The following is a 17,627-nucleotide window of genomic DNA, read 5'->3' on the forward strand; positions in this document are numbered from 1 at the left end:
AGATAAAACCGGAAGCAGCAGTGGCGCCGAAGAAATCTCGACTTTCATTGGTGAACATGAAAATACTGTGTCTGTTCGTACGATATATATATGCTCTCCGTAAATATTTACGTTTCGCAATCAATACGCCAAAGGATATATCGTGTACCCCGTTTAATTGTTACACCCGTAACAAAGTAGATCTTAATTTACAATTAGCCAATAATAATACCGCAACGTTAGAGAATAACCGTGTTTACACAATTGTGTAAAACGAGAATCAAACAAACAAACCAACACAATTTCTCGATTGTCTGACAATCTCGCGAACGAAAGATACATAAAAACCGTTTGTATTTACTTTTTATATAGAAACGACCTCTCGTAGAAACACGATAATAGTCCTGTCAATTTCCATCAACTGTCAGCGTGTTATAAAAGTAATGCAAATAGTGCAAATGAAATGTGTTTAGCGATGGCAGCTTCGAAAATTACGAGGGAGACAAGCTCAGCCAAATAAAATAATGATGATTGTCTAGGTATACACAGTTTTTCTATTATAATACTCACGTTCTAAGTGATCGAGTTTAACCTCAGGTTACCAGAACAATTTTTTTTTCCCATTTCTCTACATTCAATTGAACAATCTTGTGATTCGTAGGATTTTCATCCTTCATAAGGATTAGAAAATGAGTGGCCAGTTGAATATTATTGTAAGACCTCAAACATGTATCGACGAAAAGTGGCTGAAAACCGATCTGCAAAAGTTTCTCACTCGAGACGGCCTGGCGGAATTATGGAACGGTATGGTACGCGATGGAGAAATCGTTAGAACTTTCACTGATGGTCTTATCAATTCCGCCGGTGTAGTGGCTAGAAAAGGTGATACTTTTTGTATGTTTTTACAATTCTGCAGTAGCCTTCATTTACTTGGTAAATTTACTGCATGTCCACAATATCTAACCCTCTATCTGCATCTTATCGAGTAATCATTTTTGTTGGTTCACAAAATTTACAGACGTTACAAAGACCCTAGCATTCTGTTTGACAGAGCAGTCTCATTTGGTTTTGATTCTTCTTGTTTTGATTTTCAGTTATAACATATGACTTTATTCAAACTAACTCTAAATTTTTTTGTCCAAGCAAAAAATCAATATTTCAATAGCTTATAGCTCTGATCCTGTTACGCACCCATATTTTCTCATGAGCTTAATAAAAATCAGTACCCGCTTAATCCCAAATGCTTAACAAATCATAATCTATTTGAATTATTTTAACAAATAATTTGTAGAATTTTAGTTGAAAATAATCTCTTGCAGGTTCAAGCGGCCATTACTACTGCAACTCCCGAGTTTTGTCTTGTTTATGTTGTGATGGTATCTGCGGGCCTCAAAGCGGCTGCAACTGCGGCCCTTGTCAAAAATTGGATGAGGAAGAGGCAGCAAAGGCAGCTGCACTCGTGGACAAACCGCTTCCTGCTCAGTGTATGATAGATTCTTGGCTCTGGGGGTCTCAGCCTTGTAAGGATTTTTCTTTGTAACCGTTTGTCGGATACTGGCCTGCGAGCAATGTTCAGTTACATTTGACTAACTTCTCAATATTTGTAGCCACGAGCGATTGGACAGCCTGCATAGAATCTTCTATCAGAGAGCAGAGAGTTTTGTGTCATGAAGTTGCGAATAGTACATTGTCGGCAACTCGCTTGCGACAACGCTTAATCGTCGCTCGAAGATATTTCACCGCTCTCTCGCGATACAAACCCCACGAAAACAAGGAAATCACTGCAACATTGATGAAAACATCACCAAAGACACATAAAATGTATGTTTGGAAAATTCTTTTTAAAAATCCAAAGATTCAAGTTACAAATAAACTTAGAACGTTTTCAAAATTTGCAAAACCGATTCATGATAAAAAAAAATTCTGGTGCGCTCCAATGATGATAGCGTTCAAATACGTCAGAAACTTTGAATTTTAGTATGAAATAACGATTCGTAATAATTTCAGAGTGAAATCAAACGAGAAAGCGGCGGTTGGTTTAGCACGAGTGGGTACGCGAGCAGCACTAAATTTTTCATTCGCGTATTTGCGGCGTGCGTGGCGTTCGGGTGAGGACGTAGATTTTTGTCGTGAGATATTGACCGAGTCGTTGGAAACATTGCAAGCGTTACCGGAGGCGACACTGTTCGAGGAGAACAATGTGTCGCAAGTGTGGTTGGACGTGGTGGATAAATCGGCGAAGTTTCTCCGTCAAGTTGTGACGGGTGACGTGGTGAACGGGAGGTCATGGTGTCCGGTTCCGGTAGCGGATCAGCACACGGCATTGTGTTTGCTGCTGGAGTTAGTGGCGCAGCGGGGAACTTTATCGAGTCTTCTGGATTCGGTGTTGTTGCTTCTTCACCTGAGTGGAAAATCAAAAAATCAGGATAATCGAGTAATGGCGCCCGGCATATCGGCGCCTCTGGTGCCGCTCCTGCGCCGTTTGAACTCGATCACGGCGCCGAAGAGTCGCCGTACAGACGAGAACGTATGTCCGGGACCCTGCGAGGTTCTTCTAAAATATCTCGTATTGCCAGAGGACGATGGAATTGCGGTGGATCTTCGTAAGGCAGCGGTTGTGATAATGTGCAATTTGAGTCGTTTGGCAATGCCTTTTTTGCCGCTACTGACGAATGCCGAAACTTTCACGAAGACCGAAACGCAAACGTATCAAGAAGTGATGGCTTGGGGAGCGTTGAAATTCGGCCCAGGCTCAGCGCCCTTTTATTGCGATACCATCGCGGAACTTGGAGTGAAACAATTGTGTTGTACAGACGGAGCGCTCGTTATATTGACGCAGAATGGTAAAGTCTACATGATGCACTACGATTCCGAGAGCCAATATCCTCAGAGGATTTTTGGCTTCTCCAACAAAAGCGTCAAGATGATCGCCTCGCATCCGGACGGAAAACATTATTTGGCTCTGACGCAAGAGGGTGTTCCGTACTCTTGGGGCGTCGGAGCCGGTGGTCGACTCGGTCACGGTGACGGCACTTCCTACGACGAGCCCAAAATGATCGAAGAGTTAGCTGACGAGGAGGTTGTTTTTATCGCCTGCGGGAGCACGTATTCAGCGGCGATAACGAGCGCCGGTATTTTGTACACTTGGGGCCAAGGAAATTGGGGAAGACTCGGGCTGGGGAACTTTTGCGACATGTTCGTTCCGACCCCAGTGACTTCTCTCAATGGCCAAACGATCGTGCACGTTGCATGCGGTACGGGAGATTCCCAAACGCTTTGTTGCACGGAAACCGGTGTCGTGTACTCCTGGGGCGACGGTGATTACGGTAAATTAGGTCGAGGCGGTTGCGAATCATCTCAAACTCCAAAAATGATTCGGGACAAGCTTCTCGATGTGAAATTCGTAAAGGTTTATTGCGGTGGACAATTTTCCGTCGCTCTGACCGCCGAGGGAAAAGTTTACACGTGGGGCAAAGGGAACACCTATTGCCTCGGGCATGGCAACGAGAATCACGTCAGATTTCCCAAACTAGTCGAAGCTCTCAAGCACAAAAGGGTCAAGGATTTGTCAGTCGGTGGTGTCATGGTACTCGCTCTCATGGACGATCACCAGGTCTACGGCTGGGGCAGAAACGTTTACGGACAAATCGATCCGGCTCTCGAAAGTACAGTAACCGAACCAACGCTCTGTCCCACCCTTTCCAACAAAGGGATCGTCGGCTTGGTTTGCGGCTCTACTCAGAGCTTCGCTTGGTCCCTGTCCACCAGAACCGTTGCGAGTAGAGTCGCCTTCGTCGTTGAAATATGCGAGGAAACATTCAAGTTGCTCGATATGTTATTAGCGAAATCGTGCGAAGGGCTACCAGGCACGAGGCCCCCGACACAGGACCGCGAGTGTCTCGCAGTCTCGACCTTGAACCTTCTGAGACTTCAATTACACGCGATGATAACGCACAACATAGACGGTAAAACGGTCGGTCTCGGTTCAACACAGCTGCTGAACTCTTTGAAACACCGTTGCGTCAGCCTCGCCAGCGGGCCCGGAATTTTGGCCACGATTCAAGAAGCTGCCCAAGCCGTTCTCCAGACCGGCTGGAGCATCCTCTTGCCAACAGCGAACGAAAGGGCGAAAACTTTGTCCGGATTCCTGCCGAACTCGAACAGTCTCGAACAACCGAACACCAACAAAGGGCAACAATTCATGGCGGATCTTCTGGTCTCGAGTCTGATGGCCGATGGAGGCTTGGAACAAGCTCTCAAAGCCGCTATTAAAGCCGAAATCGTTGATGTCCCGGACGAGAAAGAAACGCCCTCGAATTCGAGAATAACCAGCGAAACGAAACAGGCGAAGGAGTTGAATTCGGAAAAACAGCAAAATATGACGATCTCGCTGTTGCAGCTCGTCAAACAATTGATCCGTAACGGATCGTGCATCACCCAATCCCGGCTCCAATCGCTACAGCAACAGTCCGCACGAAGCGAAGAACGAAAATTGGACAATTCACCGAGTTTGAATCTCCTGCTTCGCTGTCAAAGATTGCTCATTGCCCAGATGTATCAGTGCTCGAAAAGCACCGAAGATCCTCAGGACGCAGAGATCATCGGCGCGGAATCGTTGCTGAAAAAATACATCATTCAAATCTGCAATCACGTTACGGAGATTCTGCCAATCGCGAGCGAGCTCGCGTCGACTAGTAGCAAAAATTTAGTTCTCGTTACGAAAATTCTCAAAGGAGACATCATAAATATTCTGCTCCCGGAGCTCGTTATTTGCATGATATTGCTTCAAGTTGATAATGCGATGTTACTCAACGGTATGAATTGGCTCGAAGTTTTAGGTCCCGTTCTCGACGCCCTGGATCAGTTTAACCGGCTCGCACCTTCCACGGAAAAAGAGGACGCGGACGATTTGTCCTGGCCGGGGATAATCGCGCCTCAGCAGAGCACCAAAGTTCCTTTGAGCGAAGAGCCGACTCTGATTCGCTGGGCGGACTTGGAGAATCATAATCGCGACGGCGGCCTTTGGATCGTCGTAAATGGGAACGTTTACGACGTGCAGGATGTTTGCCAAGAAGGAACTTGCACCCTCGAGATGTTCCATCGGTACGCGGGTCGCGATCCCGCGACGGTGACCGCCTTGCCGAACGTCGCTCAGCAATTGCCAGCTCAGCTGACACGTTCCATGATGGACTCTTGCTTCGTTGGCTACTATTGTCAACCCGAACCCGACACCACTCAATTTACGATCGAAGTGATGGACGTTTGTTCCTCTCTTCTCGATATGGAGAGAGCTCTCGGCTTCCTTCTCGGTCTCCACGCTCACCGGATGCGTCAGAGTCTCGCCCTGCTTCCCGCCGAGGAAGAAGCGAGCGTATGGCTAAACGCGAATTTCCTAAGGGGCGGTCTCCAAGTACTTCAACCTGCGAACCCCTACGAGGAGGAGAAGGGCGAAGCTCGAAGCAACAACTCCACACCGGCGAGCTCACCGACCGAGCCCACCCTCCCAGGGCCCCGCAGCAAAGACGAACAACAACGAAACTCGGACGATCGTGTCGCTTCCTTCATTCACGCCCTCGCTGAAAACCACAAAACCGACACAAACGTTCACACTTTTCTCGCCATGATCGACAAGTACAACAAGTCCAATTTCTTACTCTCACACGTTGATTTTTGCAGCGACCATCCCGTCGAAGAAATTGGACGTCTCCTCATGGCCGTCACCATAAAACATCTCGCCCTGGGTTATCAGACCCTGGAAATGGTCGAACAGGAACTCGCCACCGGGGACGGTAAGCTGTCGAAGGCTTTGATCGACATGGTCCGAACCATTCATCAGACTAAGTGGAATCTCATAAGAACGCGACAGCAACAGAATCGCAGCTACAAAGAAGTCTGCGCTCCTGCCCAGGAGAAGTGTCGTTTCCTGCTCTACGAAGTGAGGCCCTCGACGAGCTACGAGGTCAAAGCTTATCAGGAGCTCAAAATTTTGCACACCCTTCCGAGATTCCGACGCGCCGTTAACACCGTCATGGCTGATATTAAAAGGAACAAGGAGTCACCGAGTAAGATGGAGGATATCGTCAACGCCTCGATACAAAACGCCAAATCTCGAGGTAAAACCGAAGAGGGCTCTTTACCGACGACCAAAGATTCAACTCCAACCGGAGGAATCCCCGCGTCCCAGAAGCTCGAGGATGTTCTCAGTACTACCAACGTTATAATGCAGTTGCACGAGAGAGTTAAAACGAAGCCGTTGATCATCGACCCGCAGGAGCTCATGACGAACTTGATCAATTTCGTCGTCTCCGAGGACGGCGGGGACGTGGAAACTCTTCGGAGAGCCATGTACTGTCAGATTCAACGCGTAAAACTCCGCGAGCGTGGCATTTTCATGATAAAAGAATTACTGAAAAAAGATTTTCTCATAACGTCAATAAAATACTCGCTGCTCAACGGCTGGTTGGGTTTGACCCACGAGAATGCGAACGACCTCGCATCGGGAATAACTCATCCGTTGAGCAACATTCAGATGGTGACGCCTTACCAGAAGGTAAAGATTCAATTGGCCGAAGCGGAGATCGCTTCCTGGGCGATCAGGGCTTTGAGAGCCTACGTTATCCAAGCAGAGCTCCCGAGTAAGGCGAAGGTCAGCGGGAAGAGCAGTTTGAATCAGGGAACGTACACGTGGTTGAGAAAATTGCCCAGGGCGAGATTCCTCCTGACGATATTGGGGATGCTGACGAACCACCATCACGCGAACGAAATCGGGCTGATCGTCAACTCAGGATTGCTCTCGAGCATATTGACTCTTCTGCGACAAATCGGGCCCTCGATAAAGGGAGAAAGCCCGAGGCAGAAAGACGCAACGGCGATTTACGAGGACGCCATTCAGAAGAGCAAGTCACCAGCGGTCCAGTTGACCGGATTGGAACTCGCGTCGCTCATGAAAACCGGGACCAGAGTCGTGCGCGGAGTCGACTGGAAGTGGGGCGACCAGGACGGTCCACCTCCCGGGGAAGGACGCGTCATCGGGGAACTCGGCGAGGATGGTTGGATCAGAGTTCAGTGGGACAACGGCACGACGAATTCCTATCGCATGGGCAAGGAGGGAAAGTACGATTTGAAGCTGGCCGAGCTACCGGCCCCTCAGGAAAGCGATTCCGACGAGGATTCCCCGGTCGATACGAACAAAACGGTCGTCGATCCTTCCCGGGAAATTCATCCGACGACCTACCTCAAGAAAGCTTCGACTTCCTTGCTGCGAATAATTTTATTATCCTGCGGCTCGAACGCCGACAACATTGAACCCTCGGCGATAACGATAATCGCCTCGGTTCTGCGTGGAATCATGTCCGCCGTCAACAAAACCGACACGAGCATGTCGAGCCAACTGGCTCGCGAGCACCACGAGACTTGGGCGACTCTCGGATTCCTCAAGTCAATCGCAACCTCTCAGTCCCTGTGTCGGGCCCTCAGCACCCAAGCCTGGGTCGATTTCCTCCTGAGTTTGATAGCCGAAGAAAACGATCCTAATCTGTGCAAACAAATAATGGCTGTGAGGTTGCTCTCGGCCGTTCTCTCCTCCTGGACCTCCGACAATCCGGATATGACCCCCTTCCTGGAAAAAGCTTTTCAGCTTCTCGGTCAAATTGCACTGATGTGCGAAGCCGGTGGAAACTCGGAACTTCACGCCAACAAATGCAGAGTGTCTTTGACCGCTTCCCACAGCTCGACCCTGGCGGAGGAGTTGATCGCGCTTATAAGATCGTTGCATTTACTGCCCGGATGGAATGGGACGATAAACTCGTTTCTCACCGGCAAACTGTCCTTGGCTTCGGATCTGCTGAGCGACGGGCCGCTCTTCCACATACAAATGAACGAAAACGGTGGAGAGCACAGTCTCCTGATCCAACAGACAGCCATGGCCGCTCTCATCGTCATCGGAGGCTTGGACGATCGTCCTCGGATCGGAGGATTGGTAGAGATCGACAACGAGATCGGTACCATTTGTAGATTCACTCCACACTCGAAATTGATCGTTCAGATGCACGGGGAAAGTGGTGCCCGGAAGAAAGTACCTTTCACAGCGATCAAAACGATCAATGAGAAGTTCCATCTCGATCGAATGACGATGAGCGACGCGCTCCTGTCCGCTTGGGCTAATTTGTTGCTCGGACATTGCAGGCTCGATCGGCGACCCGGTGGCATGCCAGTCATCGCCGGGGTCGTGAATTCTTCGGTTTTGCGTACCCAGCAGGAACAGCTGGCAGCGTTGAACGCCGGCAAAGCCCTCCTCGGCCACCAGAACAAACTCCGGCAAGTGCTCAAGTGTCCAACGACCTCGGAAGCTGACGAGGAGCATTGCAGCACCCTCTTGCAGGAGATGTTGATGAGAGCTACGAAGCCGCAACCCCTGAAGCCGATATTCAAGAGGAAAGAACTCGAGGAGGCGGCCCTCGCGGTGTCGCAGTACCTGGCTTCGGAGTTGAGGCACACGCCGATTCACCGGGCAGGAGTGGCCTCGGAGGGAGCCTCGCCAACGTCAGACTGTTCTCTGGTGTCTCTGACCTCGAGTCAAAAGCGGCACTGCAAGAGCAGCTCCAGCAGAAAAACTGCAGCAAGCTCGCCGGCCAGTCCCCTCGTGACTCTCCTAACGGAAATGGGCTTCCGTCGAAAAATCGTTGAACTCGCGATCCGGAGTTTGAGCGTCGCCGAGAGTAACATCACAGCCGAGAACGTAGTTGCTTGGCTGCTCGAGAAAGCGAACACGGGAGTTTACGGGTTGGAAAGTGACATCCTCTCCAGTTCCGACAGCGTCTCGGACTCGGATGACTCGAGCAGCGAGGACGTCGACGACAGTCCTTCGACCCACGAAGCCAGCGCCGTAGCTCAACCGACGTACATGAAAAGATCGGATTTTCTCTTCCCCGACGAGTACGCGATTTACGTACGGGACAACGTGGTCGCCGGGATGCTGGTGCGCTGCTGCAAGAGCTACGAGGAAGTCGAGTACGGTGACATAGGCCAGGTGGTGAGGATCGACCTGGAAGGCCTGCACGATTTGAACGTCCACGTCGCCTGGCAGCACAAGGACGGAACTTATTGGGTGCGATTCATCCACATCGAGCTGCTCGGTCATCCCCCCGCACTTCCGGGCCCGCCGGCCCTCAAGGTCGGGGACAAAGTTCGAGTCAAGTCGTCGGTCGCTATTCCCAAGTACAAGTGGGGCTCGGTGAATCACACGAGCGTCGGTGTCGTCACGGGCATAATAAACAACGGTAAAGACGTTTCGGTTGATTTTCCTCAACAGAGCAGCTGGACCGGCTGCGCAGCCGAAATGGAACGCGTTCCTTCTTGTCATCACGCAGTTTCCTGCAACTCTTGCCACCTCTCGCCCATCTCCGGGCCGAGATTCAAATGCAAACCTTGCGAAAATTATAATTTGTGTGAAAATTGTTTTTACACTAAACGGTCGCACAGGCACGGCTTCAACCGCATCGCCGAGCCCGGATCCGCTGCCGTGTACGCCGGCAAACCCGGCAGGTATCATCGACAGGATCTCACGGAGTCATCGCTCATCGACGATTGGTCCAAGTGCATAAGGACGCTGAGCGTATCCTCCAGGGAAAACTGGGCCACGAGGCTCGTCGATGGCTCGGGTAAGTACTGGCAGAGCTGCGGCTACCAGGGCAAGCACTGGATTCGTCTGGAAATGTTGCCCAGCATCCTGGTCCATTCGCTCAAGATCGTCGTCAACCCCCAGGACAGCAGTTACATGCCGTCCCTGGTCGCGGTCAGCGCCGGCGATTCCTTCAGCAGCCTCCTCGAGTTGTCGACGATCACGGTGAGGAATACCGACGAAACGGTAACGTTGCTTCAAGACATCAAGGAGTATTATCCCTGCATCGAAATCGCGATAAAGCAGTGCAGAAACGGGGGCATCGATTGTAAAATTCACGCGTTGCAGATCGTCGGAAGAAAAAAATTGTTCGAGAATCAACTAGCCACGTCGGTCTCGTTCCTCGCTTCGGACTGGGAAGTCGTTCAGGAACAAATGACGACCCAGAGAGCGGGAGACGCTCATCAGAGCTCCGCGATTTACGTGTGGGGCCTGAACGACAAGGACCAGCTGGGAGGCCTCAAGGGCTCCAAGATCAAGCTGCCCGTTTACAGCGAAGTGCTTTCCAAGCTGAAGCCTGTTCACATTGCCGGGGGCAGTAAAACTCTGTTCATCGTGACGCAGGAAGGCAAATTGTACGCTTGCGGCGAGGGGACCAATGGCAGATTGGGTCTCGGGGACAACAACAACGTCTACGAGCCAAAACCGATTCCCTTCCTCAGTCAATACGTCATAAAAAAAGTAGCCGTGCATTCCGGCGGTACCCACGCTCTGGCCTTGACTCAAGACAGCAAGGTCTTCTCGTGGGGCGAGGGTGAAGATGGGAAACTGGGTCACGGGAATTCTCTGTCCCTGGACAAACCTCGCCTCATAGAAGCCTTGAAGTCGAAAAGGATTCGCGACATTGCCTGCGGCTCGGGGCACTCCGCGGCGATCGCGAGCAACGGGGAACTTTACACCTGGGGATTGGGGGAGTACGGTCGTCTCGGACACGGCGATACGGTTACGCAGATGAAACCAAAGTTGGTGAAAGCTCTCGTCGGACAAAGAGTCGTTCAGGTCGCCTGCGGCAGCAAGGACGCTCAGACTCTCGCCCTCACCGAAGAAGGCTACGTCTACTCCTGGGGCGATGGTGACTTCGGCAAGTTGGGACGAGGCGGGAGCGGCGGATGTTACACTCCCCTGCTCATAGATCGCCTCCTGGGCCTGGGCGTCGTCCAGGTCGAATGCGGAGCTCAGTTCTCGCTGGCTCTGACCAAATACGGGGAAGTTTGGACCTGGGGAAAGGGGGACTATTTCCGGTTGGGTCATGGGAACGATCAGCACGTGAGAAAGCCGACTTTGGTCGAAGCGCTTCGAGGAAAAAAAATCATTCACGTCGCGGTCGGTGCCCTTCACTGTTTGGCGGTCACGGACACCGGCCAGGTCTACGCCTGGGGGGACAACGACCACGGACAACAGGGAAACGGCACCACGATCGTCAACCGCAAACCTTCCCTGGTTCACGGATTAGAAGACGCCAAAGTGAACCGCGTCGCTTGCGGCTCCAGTCACAGCGTCGCCTGGGTCCTCACCGATCATCAAACAGCCAGCAATCAAGAACCAGTCGCTTTTGCAACCGCCAAAGATCCCCTGGGTCAAGCTCTGCTCGTGACGACTGCGACGCAGGAAAACAACGTGGTAAGTTCGACGAAAAACGCCAGGCCTTCCCTGTCGAACATCATCCTGTCGCTGGAGAGCAACGTCGCCAAACAACAAGCTCTCCAGCACGTTCTCAACGCCCTGCACATAATGCAGGCACGAAGCGCGGTCGTTACCGCCCTCCGTAGCCACACCGACGTCGTTACCAGCACCGAGAAATCCTGCCCCCCGGATACACCGTCCGAGGCGACGACGAGCGTCGTCAGCGTCGGTCTTGCCGTCTACCAAAACGTCGGAGAAATCGCACAAGGCGGTGGCGAGGCTCCTGCCAACGTCACCGAAGTTTCCAATCTCCAATCGAGCCCCCGGGCTACTCCGGCCCCCGAGGATTATTCCAACAATATTTTCCCATCGATGTCAAGCTCCGCGAGCCTGTCCTCGAGAGCTTCCAAAATGTCGACGAGCGCGATGAGCGTCATCGCCGCTACTCTCACCTCCAATGCTCAAGTCGTCGGCGAAGCCGGCTCCACCGAGCCAGGTCTGGACGAATTCACGTCCAGCCTCAGCGAGGACGACGCTCGCATGCTCGTCGATCTTCTAAAACTCGCTGTTGCCAACAGAGTCTGTCATTCGGCAAAAGAAATCATTTCCAGCGTACTCATAGCTCTCGGTAAAACAAAATCGTCCATTAGGAACATGCTGCTGGAACTTTGCGTCACAGAACTGGAGGACACTGCCGTTAATTCGAATTGTTTGAACAACGCGCCACAACCCGTTGTCCAGGAGAGCCCGCATCCTTACATCGACGATACGACGTTGACGGGACACGTGAAAATTCCGGGCGCCGAAGCCCTCAGGGTCGAGTTCGACCGGCAATGCTCAACGGAGAAAAAACACGATCCCTTGACGATCATGGACGGAGCTGGACACGTGGTTTCCATAAGATCTGGAATGGAATGGAGCGAGTGGGCGGTCGAAATTAGGATCCAAGGGGACGAATTGCGTTGGAGGTTCTCTTCGGACGGCTCGGTCAACGGATGGGGATGGCGTTTCACCGTCCATCCGATCCTGGCGATTCTGGCGCCCCACGAGCTCGGCTCGGATCGCGCTGTTCTCTCTCAGCCTGCGATCGCCCTTGCCGAGTGCCTCCTGGACAACAGTCTCATCAGTTCGGAGCGCAGTATCGTTGGCAGACTCGCAGCTGCTCTGGCGCAATGCAGTCAATTGAGCATCCTTTCGGCACAGCAGAGAATGTGGGCGTTGAAGAAATTGCAAATGGTCTACGTCAACGGCCCCGGTATCCGACCGGACGCCGCGCCGTTAACTTCCCTCCTGGGCTCTCTGCCGCAAGCTCTTTTGCGACAATACGAGTACGAGGATCCCGCGGTTCGCGGTGGAAAGCAATTGATGCACAGCGACTTCTTCAAGGTGCTCGTTGCTCTCGCCTGTGACCTCGAACTCGACAGCATGCCATGCTGCATGGAAATCCACAAATGGTCCTGGTTCCGAAGATACTGCCTCGCTGCGCGCGTCGCCAAATCACTCGTCAATCGCACACCCCTGCCCAAAAACTTCTGCCTCGATGTGACCAAACGAATCAACGAAATGATCACCGAGGACGACGGCGGCACCAGGGATCACGAGAATCATGAACTCTTCAAAAAAGAACACGACGAACAACTACTGTTGTGGCTCAACAGGAGACCCGAGGATTGGACACTCTCCTGGGACAGCTCCGGCGCTATTTATGGATGGGGACATAATCATCGAGGACAACTCGGAGGCCTCGAAGGAGCCAAAGTGAAATTACCCTCTCCTTGCGAAAGTCTTTCCGCCTTGAGACCCGTTCAACTTGCTGGTGGTGAACAAACACTTTTTGCCGTCACTGCTGACGGCAAAGTCTACTCGACTGGTCAGTTTACTCATGTGCTGAAACACTTTTTTCCAGATTCAACATTTTCCCAATGTTCCAATCTCAACTTTCATTCTTGTGTGTACTTCAGGGTACGGAGCCGTGGGCAGACTCGGCATTGGAGGCACGGACTCTGTTCTCGTGCCCACTCTTCTCGAATCCATCCAGCACGTCTTCATTAAAAAAATAGCAGTCAATTCCGGTGGAAAACATTGTCTTGCCCTCAGCTCTGAAGGACACGTTTATTCGTGGGGCGAAGGTGACGATGGAAAACTCGGTCACGGTAACAAATTGTCTTTCGACCGGCCGAAACTCATCGAAGCTCTCCTCGGCACGGAAATCATCGACATTGCTTGCGGTGGTCATCACAGTGCAGCTATCAACAGTGCTGGATTGTTGTACACTTGGGGAAAAGGTGAACTAATTTTCACTTTAAATGTCTAATCGTCTATGTAAAAAACAAACTAAGGGATTCAAATACTTCTATCATTTTATTTGCATGACGAAAAAAATCTTTATGGACGAATATTACTTAAAATTATTATATTAATTAAAATATTATTAATCAACGTTGTGAATGATTCAGGACGATACGGTCGTCTAGGACACGGAGACAGCGAGGACCAATTAAAGCCGAAAGTCGTTGGTGCCCTTCAGGGTTACAAAGCCGTAGACGTAGCATGCGGAAGCGGCGATGCACAGACACTGTGCGTGACCGATGATGACAACGTTTGGAGTTGGGGCGACGGTGATTACGGTAAACTCGGCCGAGGAGGAAGTGACGGTTGCAAATGTCCTATGAAAATCGAATCTCTCGCTGGATTAGGCGTCGTCAAGGTCGAATGTGGAAGTCAATTTTCAGTCGCGCTCACAAGATCCGGAGCTGTTTATACTTGGCAAGTATTTTCATACCACTGGCACCGTAACATTCGTTTTTATTGAATGTCCATCAATCATTCATTCTGATTGAAACAAGACTAGTCTCATAAAATGTAAATAACTTGAAATTACGTACAAGGAAAAGCGTGCATTCAGATACTATTCGTAACCTCGGTTGCACAAGAATTTTGTAAAAATATTAATTTCGATGATTTATTTAAAATTTGTCTGCGATACGAATGAATGCCATTCATTCGTCTCGTTACTGCGTACGAGTCACTCGTACTATAAGGAAGCTTCTCGAAAAAATATCGAGTTTCGTATGAATCATGAGCCGTTTATTTACGCAAGTGTAACACTCGCGTCACACTCGTTACCGGTGAAATTGTTTATTTTTTATCACTACTGATCGCACTTTTGTCAGACGAATTTCTAAAACGATTGGTGATTACAGGGGAAAAGGAGATTATCATCGACTGGGCCACGGAACGGACGATCACGTGCGAAGACCCCGAAAAGTGGCAGCTCTTCAGGGAAAGAAAATAATTTCAATAGCGACGGGTTCTCTGCACTGCGTTGCGTGTTCGGACAAGGGCGAAGTTTTTACCTGGGGAGATAACGACGAGGGTCAGTTGGGGGATGGGACAACGGGGGCTCTTCAACGTCCACGGCTCGTTCACGCGCTCCAAGGGAAAAAAATAACTCGTGTCGCATGCGGAAGTGCTCATACTTTGGCTTGGAGTACGACAAAGGCGACACAGAGCAGATTGCCGGCGACTACGCCCATGGAATACGATCTCGTTAAAGACCTGCCATTCGCTGCCCTGCACAACCGTCTTGTTTTGCTTCATCATTTCGCCGAACTTCTATGCCCCTCTCTCGTCATGTTTCCTACCTCAGGACCCATGGGCCTTAACAAATTAGCCCCCATGCTCGTCTACAGCATAAAAGAAGCCACTTTCCGAAAAGTCGTTCAAGCCACCATGGTTCGCGACAGACAGCATGGCCCCGTCATCGAACTTAATAGGATACAAGTCAAAAGAGCACGGAGCAAAGGGGGCCTCGCCGGACCCGATGGCATCAAATCCGTGTTCGGACAAATGGTCGCCAAAATGTGTCTACTAACCCAAGACGTTTTATTCCTGCCACATCGAGTCTGGAAAGTCAAATTTGTTGGTAAGCCTGCGTTCTGCGACATCCTCTATTCATTTATTTGGCAAAACGTGTGGAATAAAAACTCCTGAAATTATATTCACACGCAAATTCTTCTTCAGGTGAGAGCGTGGACGATTGCGGCGGTGGTTACAGCGAGAGCATAGCGGAAATGTGCGACGAATTACAAAATGGTTCACTCCCATTATTCATACCAACGCCAAACGGTCGTGACGACAATGGAACGAACCGAGATTGTTTTCTTCTCAATCCAATGGCTAATTCCGATCTTCACACGACCATGTTTCAATTTCTCGGTATATTGATGGGTATCGCAATAAGAACTGGAAGTCCTCTGAGTTTGAATCTCGCTGAGCCCGTGTGGAAACAATTGGCCGGAATAGCACTAACGCCTGCCGATCTTACCGAAGTCGATCGCAATTACGTGCCCGGTTTGCTCTGCATCCGCGACATGAATCCGGACGAAAAAGTTTTTCAAACACTCGAAATGCCCTTTTCAACGCCTTCGGCAGTCGGACACGATGTTCCTTTGTCCAATAGGTCAGTCCGTGACTCGTTTAAGTTTCATTGCAATTTTTTCATTTTTTTCCATTTTTTTGCTACCAATTAAGGGAGCTGCCATCTTAATTCGGCAAGTGAGGAATTTGGTTTGATTGCAGGTACCGAAAAATCACCCCAGAGAATAGACACGAATACGTGCGTTTAGCACTGAATTATCGTCTCCACGAATTTGACTCGCAAATAGAAGCAGTTCGGGAAGGATTGTCGAGGGTCGTGCCAGTACCGCTTCTCGCTTTGTTCAGCGGTGCTGAGCTCGAGACAATGGTATGCGGAAGTCCAAATATTTCGCTAGTTTTGCTTAAAGGCGTCGCGACTTACAAGGGCATAGAAGTGACAGCTCCACTCGTCCAATGGTTCTGGGAAGTCATGGAGGAATTTTCCAATCAAGAAAGATCGCTATTTTTACGATTTGTTTGGGGAAGAACTCGATTGCCGCGAACAATTGCTGATTTTCGAGGCAGAGATTTCGTGCTGCAGGTTCGTTCGGTTGAGAAAATGCAAAAAAAACTTTATCAGACGAGAATTTTACCTTGAAGACATGGTTTTACTCAAATTTTCCTTGTTTTTGTCGTTTCAGGTGATGGATAAATACAACCCACCTGATGACTTTTTACCAGAAAGCTACACGTGCTTCTTCCTCTTGAAAATGCCGAGATACTCGTGCAAATCAGTGCTTAGACAAAAGTTGAAATACGCTATACACTTTTGCAAGAGCATCGACACGGACGAATACGCCAGAGTGCAAGCAGCGACCAATTCTGACACCGACGACTCGGACAGCCTGGCCAGTGAAGAGCACACCTCGCTATAGCTCCGTGAAAGAGAAGAATAAGAAAAAAACACGAAGAAAATATACTGGATAAACACGAAAAAATATGAGAAGACAAAAAAACAACAAACAAATAACCGAGGCCACAAGCACCGCTTCAATTGTAATTGCCGGCCGACGTTTACTTTGCAAAGAAATTATTTTTCCTAATCAGTATTTCAGATATTATTCGCACGTGATAATTTTAAGAAACAGGCTTTAAGCTAAAACAAAATGAGAGAATGGAAGGAAACGAAAATCAGAGAGAAAACCGAGGGACTCGAATCGCGTCCCCATGGAGAAACGAGACTGTCAGGCTTCGAAATAATCAATGACTTTAAGAGGATTGCAAAGAAAAAAGTGAAATGTCGATCAATTCGAATTTTAATGTTAACGAAACAAAGAGAAATTGAAGGAGTGAAAAAGCTTGAGAAGATCGCAATAACATAATCGTCTACTCTATTCTAGTGGTATATGACGCCTCGTTTTAATAATCATTATGAATTATCGTATAATCAAAGCTCGGTAAAATTTACTTCATTTTTCTTTAAATTATTTATGTTTATTATTTTTCTCCCCGAACACCGAGTGCGAGTGATGATGTCACGAGAAATAGTCAATGGGTCAAAGAAGATCCGATTTCGAGTGAAACAATGTATGGATGCGAATCGACGACGAAAGAGAGGGAAAAGAGAGCGAGGGGTATGAAAATCCTACAATTTGAAAGTATGAGTTTTTACGTATGGCTGATATATTTAAAAAAAATAATAATAAAAATCAATACTAATTTGTTATTATTATATTTGAAAAGTAATCGGTTAAAGGCACTCGTTTGAGTGTTAGTTAGACATCGTTGAATTGAATTGTCGCTCATTGTAAAGTTCATGATGTTTTATCCATTTTCATTATTATTTACGAATCATTGAATTTTCTAAATAGCCTTATATGATTCCAGTGATTCAGTGATAGTAAAAAGATGACACGAACAAACTCACACACACACAGACACACGAGAAAAAAAGAAACGAAAATAAATCTATATTATACCATTCGTA

At 49.2% G+C, this 17,627-nt stretch overlaps 1 protein-coding gene across 2 annotated transcripts; it reads left to right on the plus strand.

The window, feature by feature from the left end:
• The first annotated feature begins 132 nt into the window (after nucleotides 1-132).
• On the plus strand, nucleotides 133-17,623 carry HERC2 (E3 ubiquitin-protein ligase HERC2). Of its 2 annotated transcripts, none has more exons than XM_043418874.1 (11): nucleotides 133-518; nucleotides 641-861; nucleotides 1,299-1,499; nucleotides 1,587-1,800; nucleotides 1,987-13,151; nucleotides 13,243-13,566; nucleotides 13,738-14,047; nucleotides 14,485-15,206; nucleotides 15,305-15,743; nucleotides 15,863-16,241; nucleotides 16,342-17,623. In XM_043418874.1, the coding sequence occupies exons 2-11, from the start codon at nucleotides 669-671 to the stop codon at nucleotides 16,573-16,575; spliced, it is 14,181 nt and encodes a 4,726-aa protein (XP_043274809.1). In that variant the 5' UTR covers nucleotides 133-518; nucleotides 641-668; the 3' UTR covers nucleotides 16,576-17,623. The 2 variants fall into 2 exon arrangements, with proteins under 2 accessions (XP_043274809.1, XP_043274810.1); XM_043418875.1 differs by having other exon boundaries at nucleotides 641-783.
• The last annotated feature ends 4 nt before the right edge of the window (nucleotides 17,624-17,627 follow it).

This window comes from Venturia canescens, chromosome 5 (assembly GCF_019457755.1).
Source record: "Venturia canescens isolate UGA chromosome 5, ASM1945775v1, whole genome shotgun sequence".
NCBI classification, from domain to species: Eukaryota; Metazoa; Arthropoda; class Insecta; order Hymenoptera; family Ichneumonidae; genus Venturia; species Venturia canescens.

Coding starts and splice junctions, on each gene's coding strand:
- HERC2 (XM_043418874.1), top strand. CDS start 669: ATGAGTGGCCAGTTGAATATTATTGTAAGACCTCAAACATGTATCGAC. Junction 1,500..1,586: donor GCTCTGGGGGTCTCAGCCTT/GTAAGGATTTTT, acceptor CAATATTTGTAG/CCACGAGCGATTGGACAGCC. Junction 14,048..14,484: donor TCCGGAGCTGTTTATACTTG/GCAAGTATTTTC, acceptor TGGTGATTACAG/GGGAAAAGGAGATTATCATC.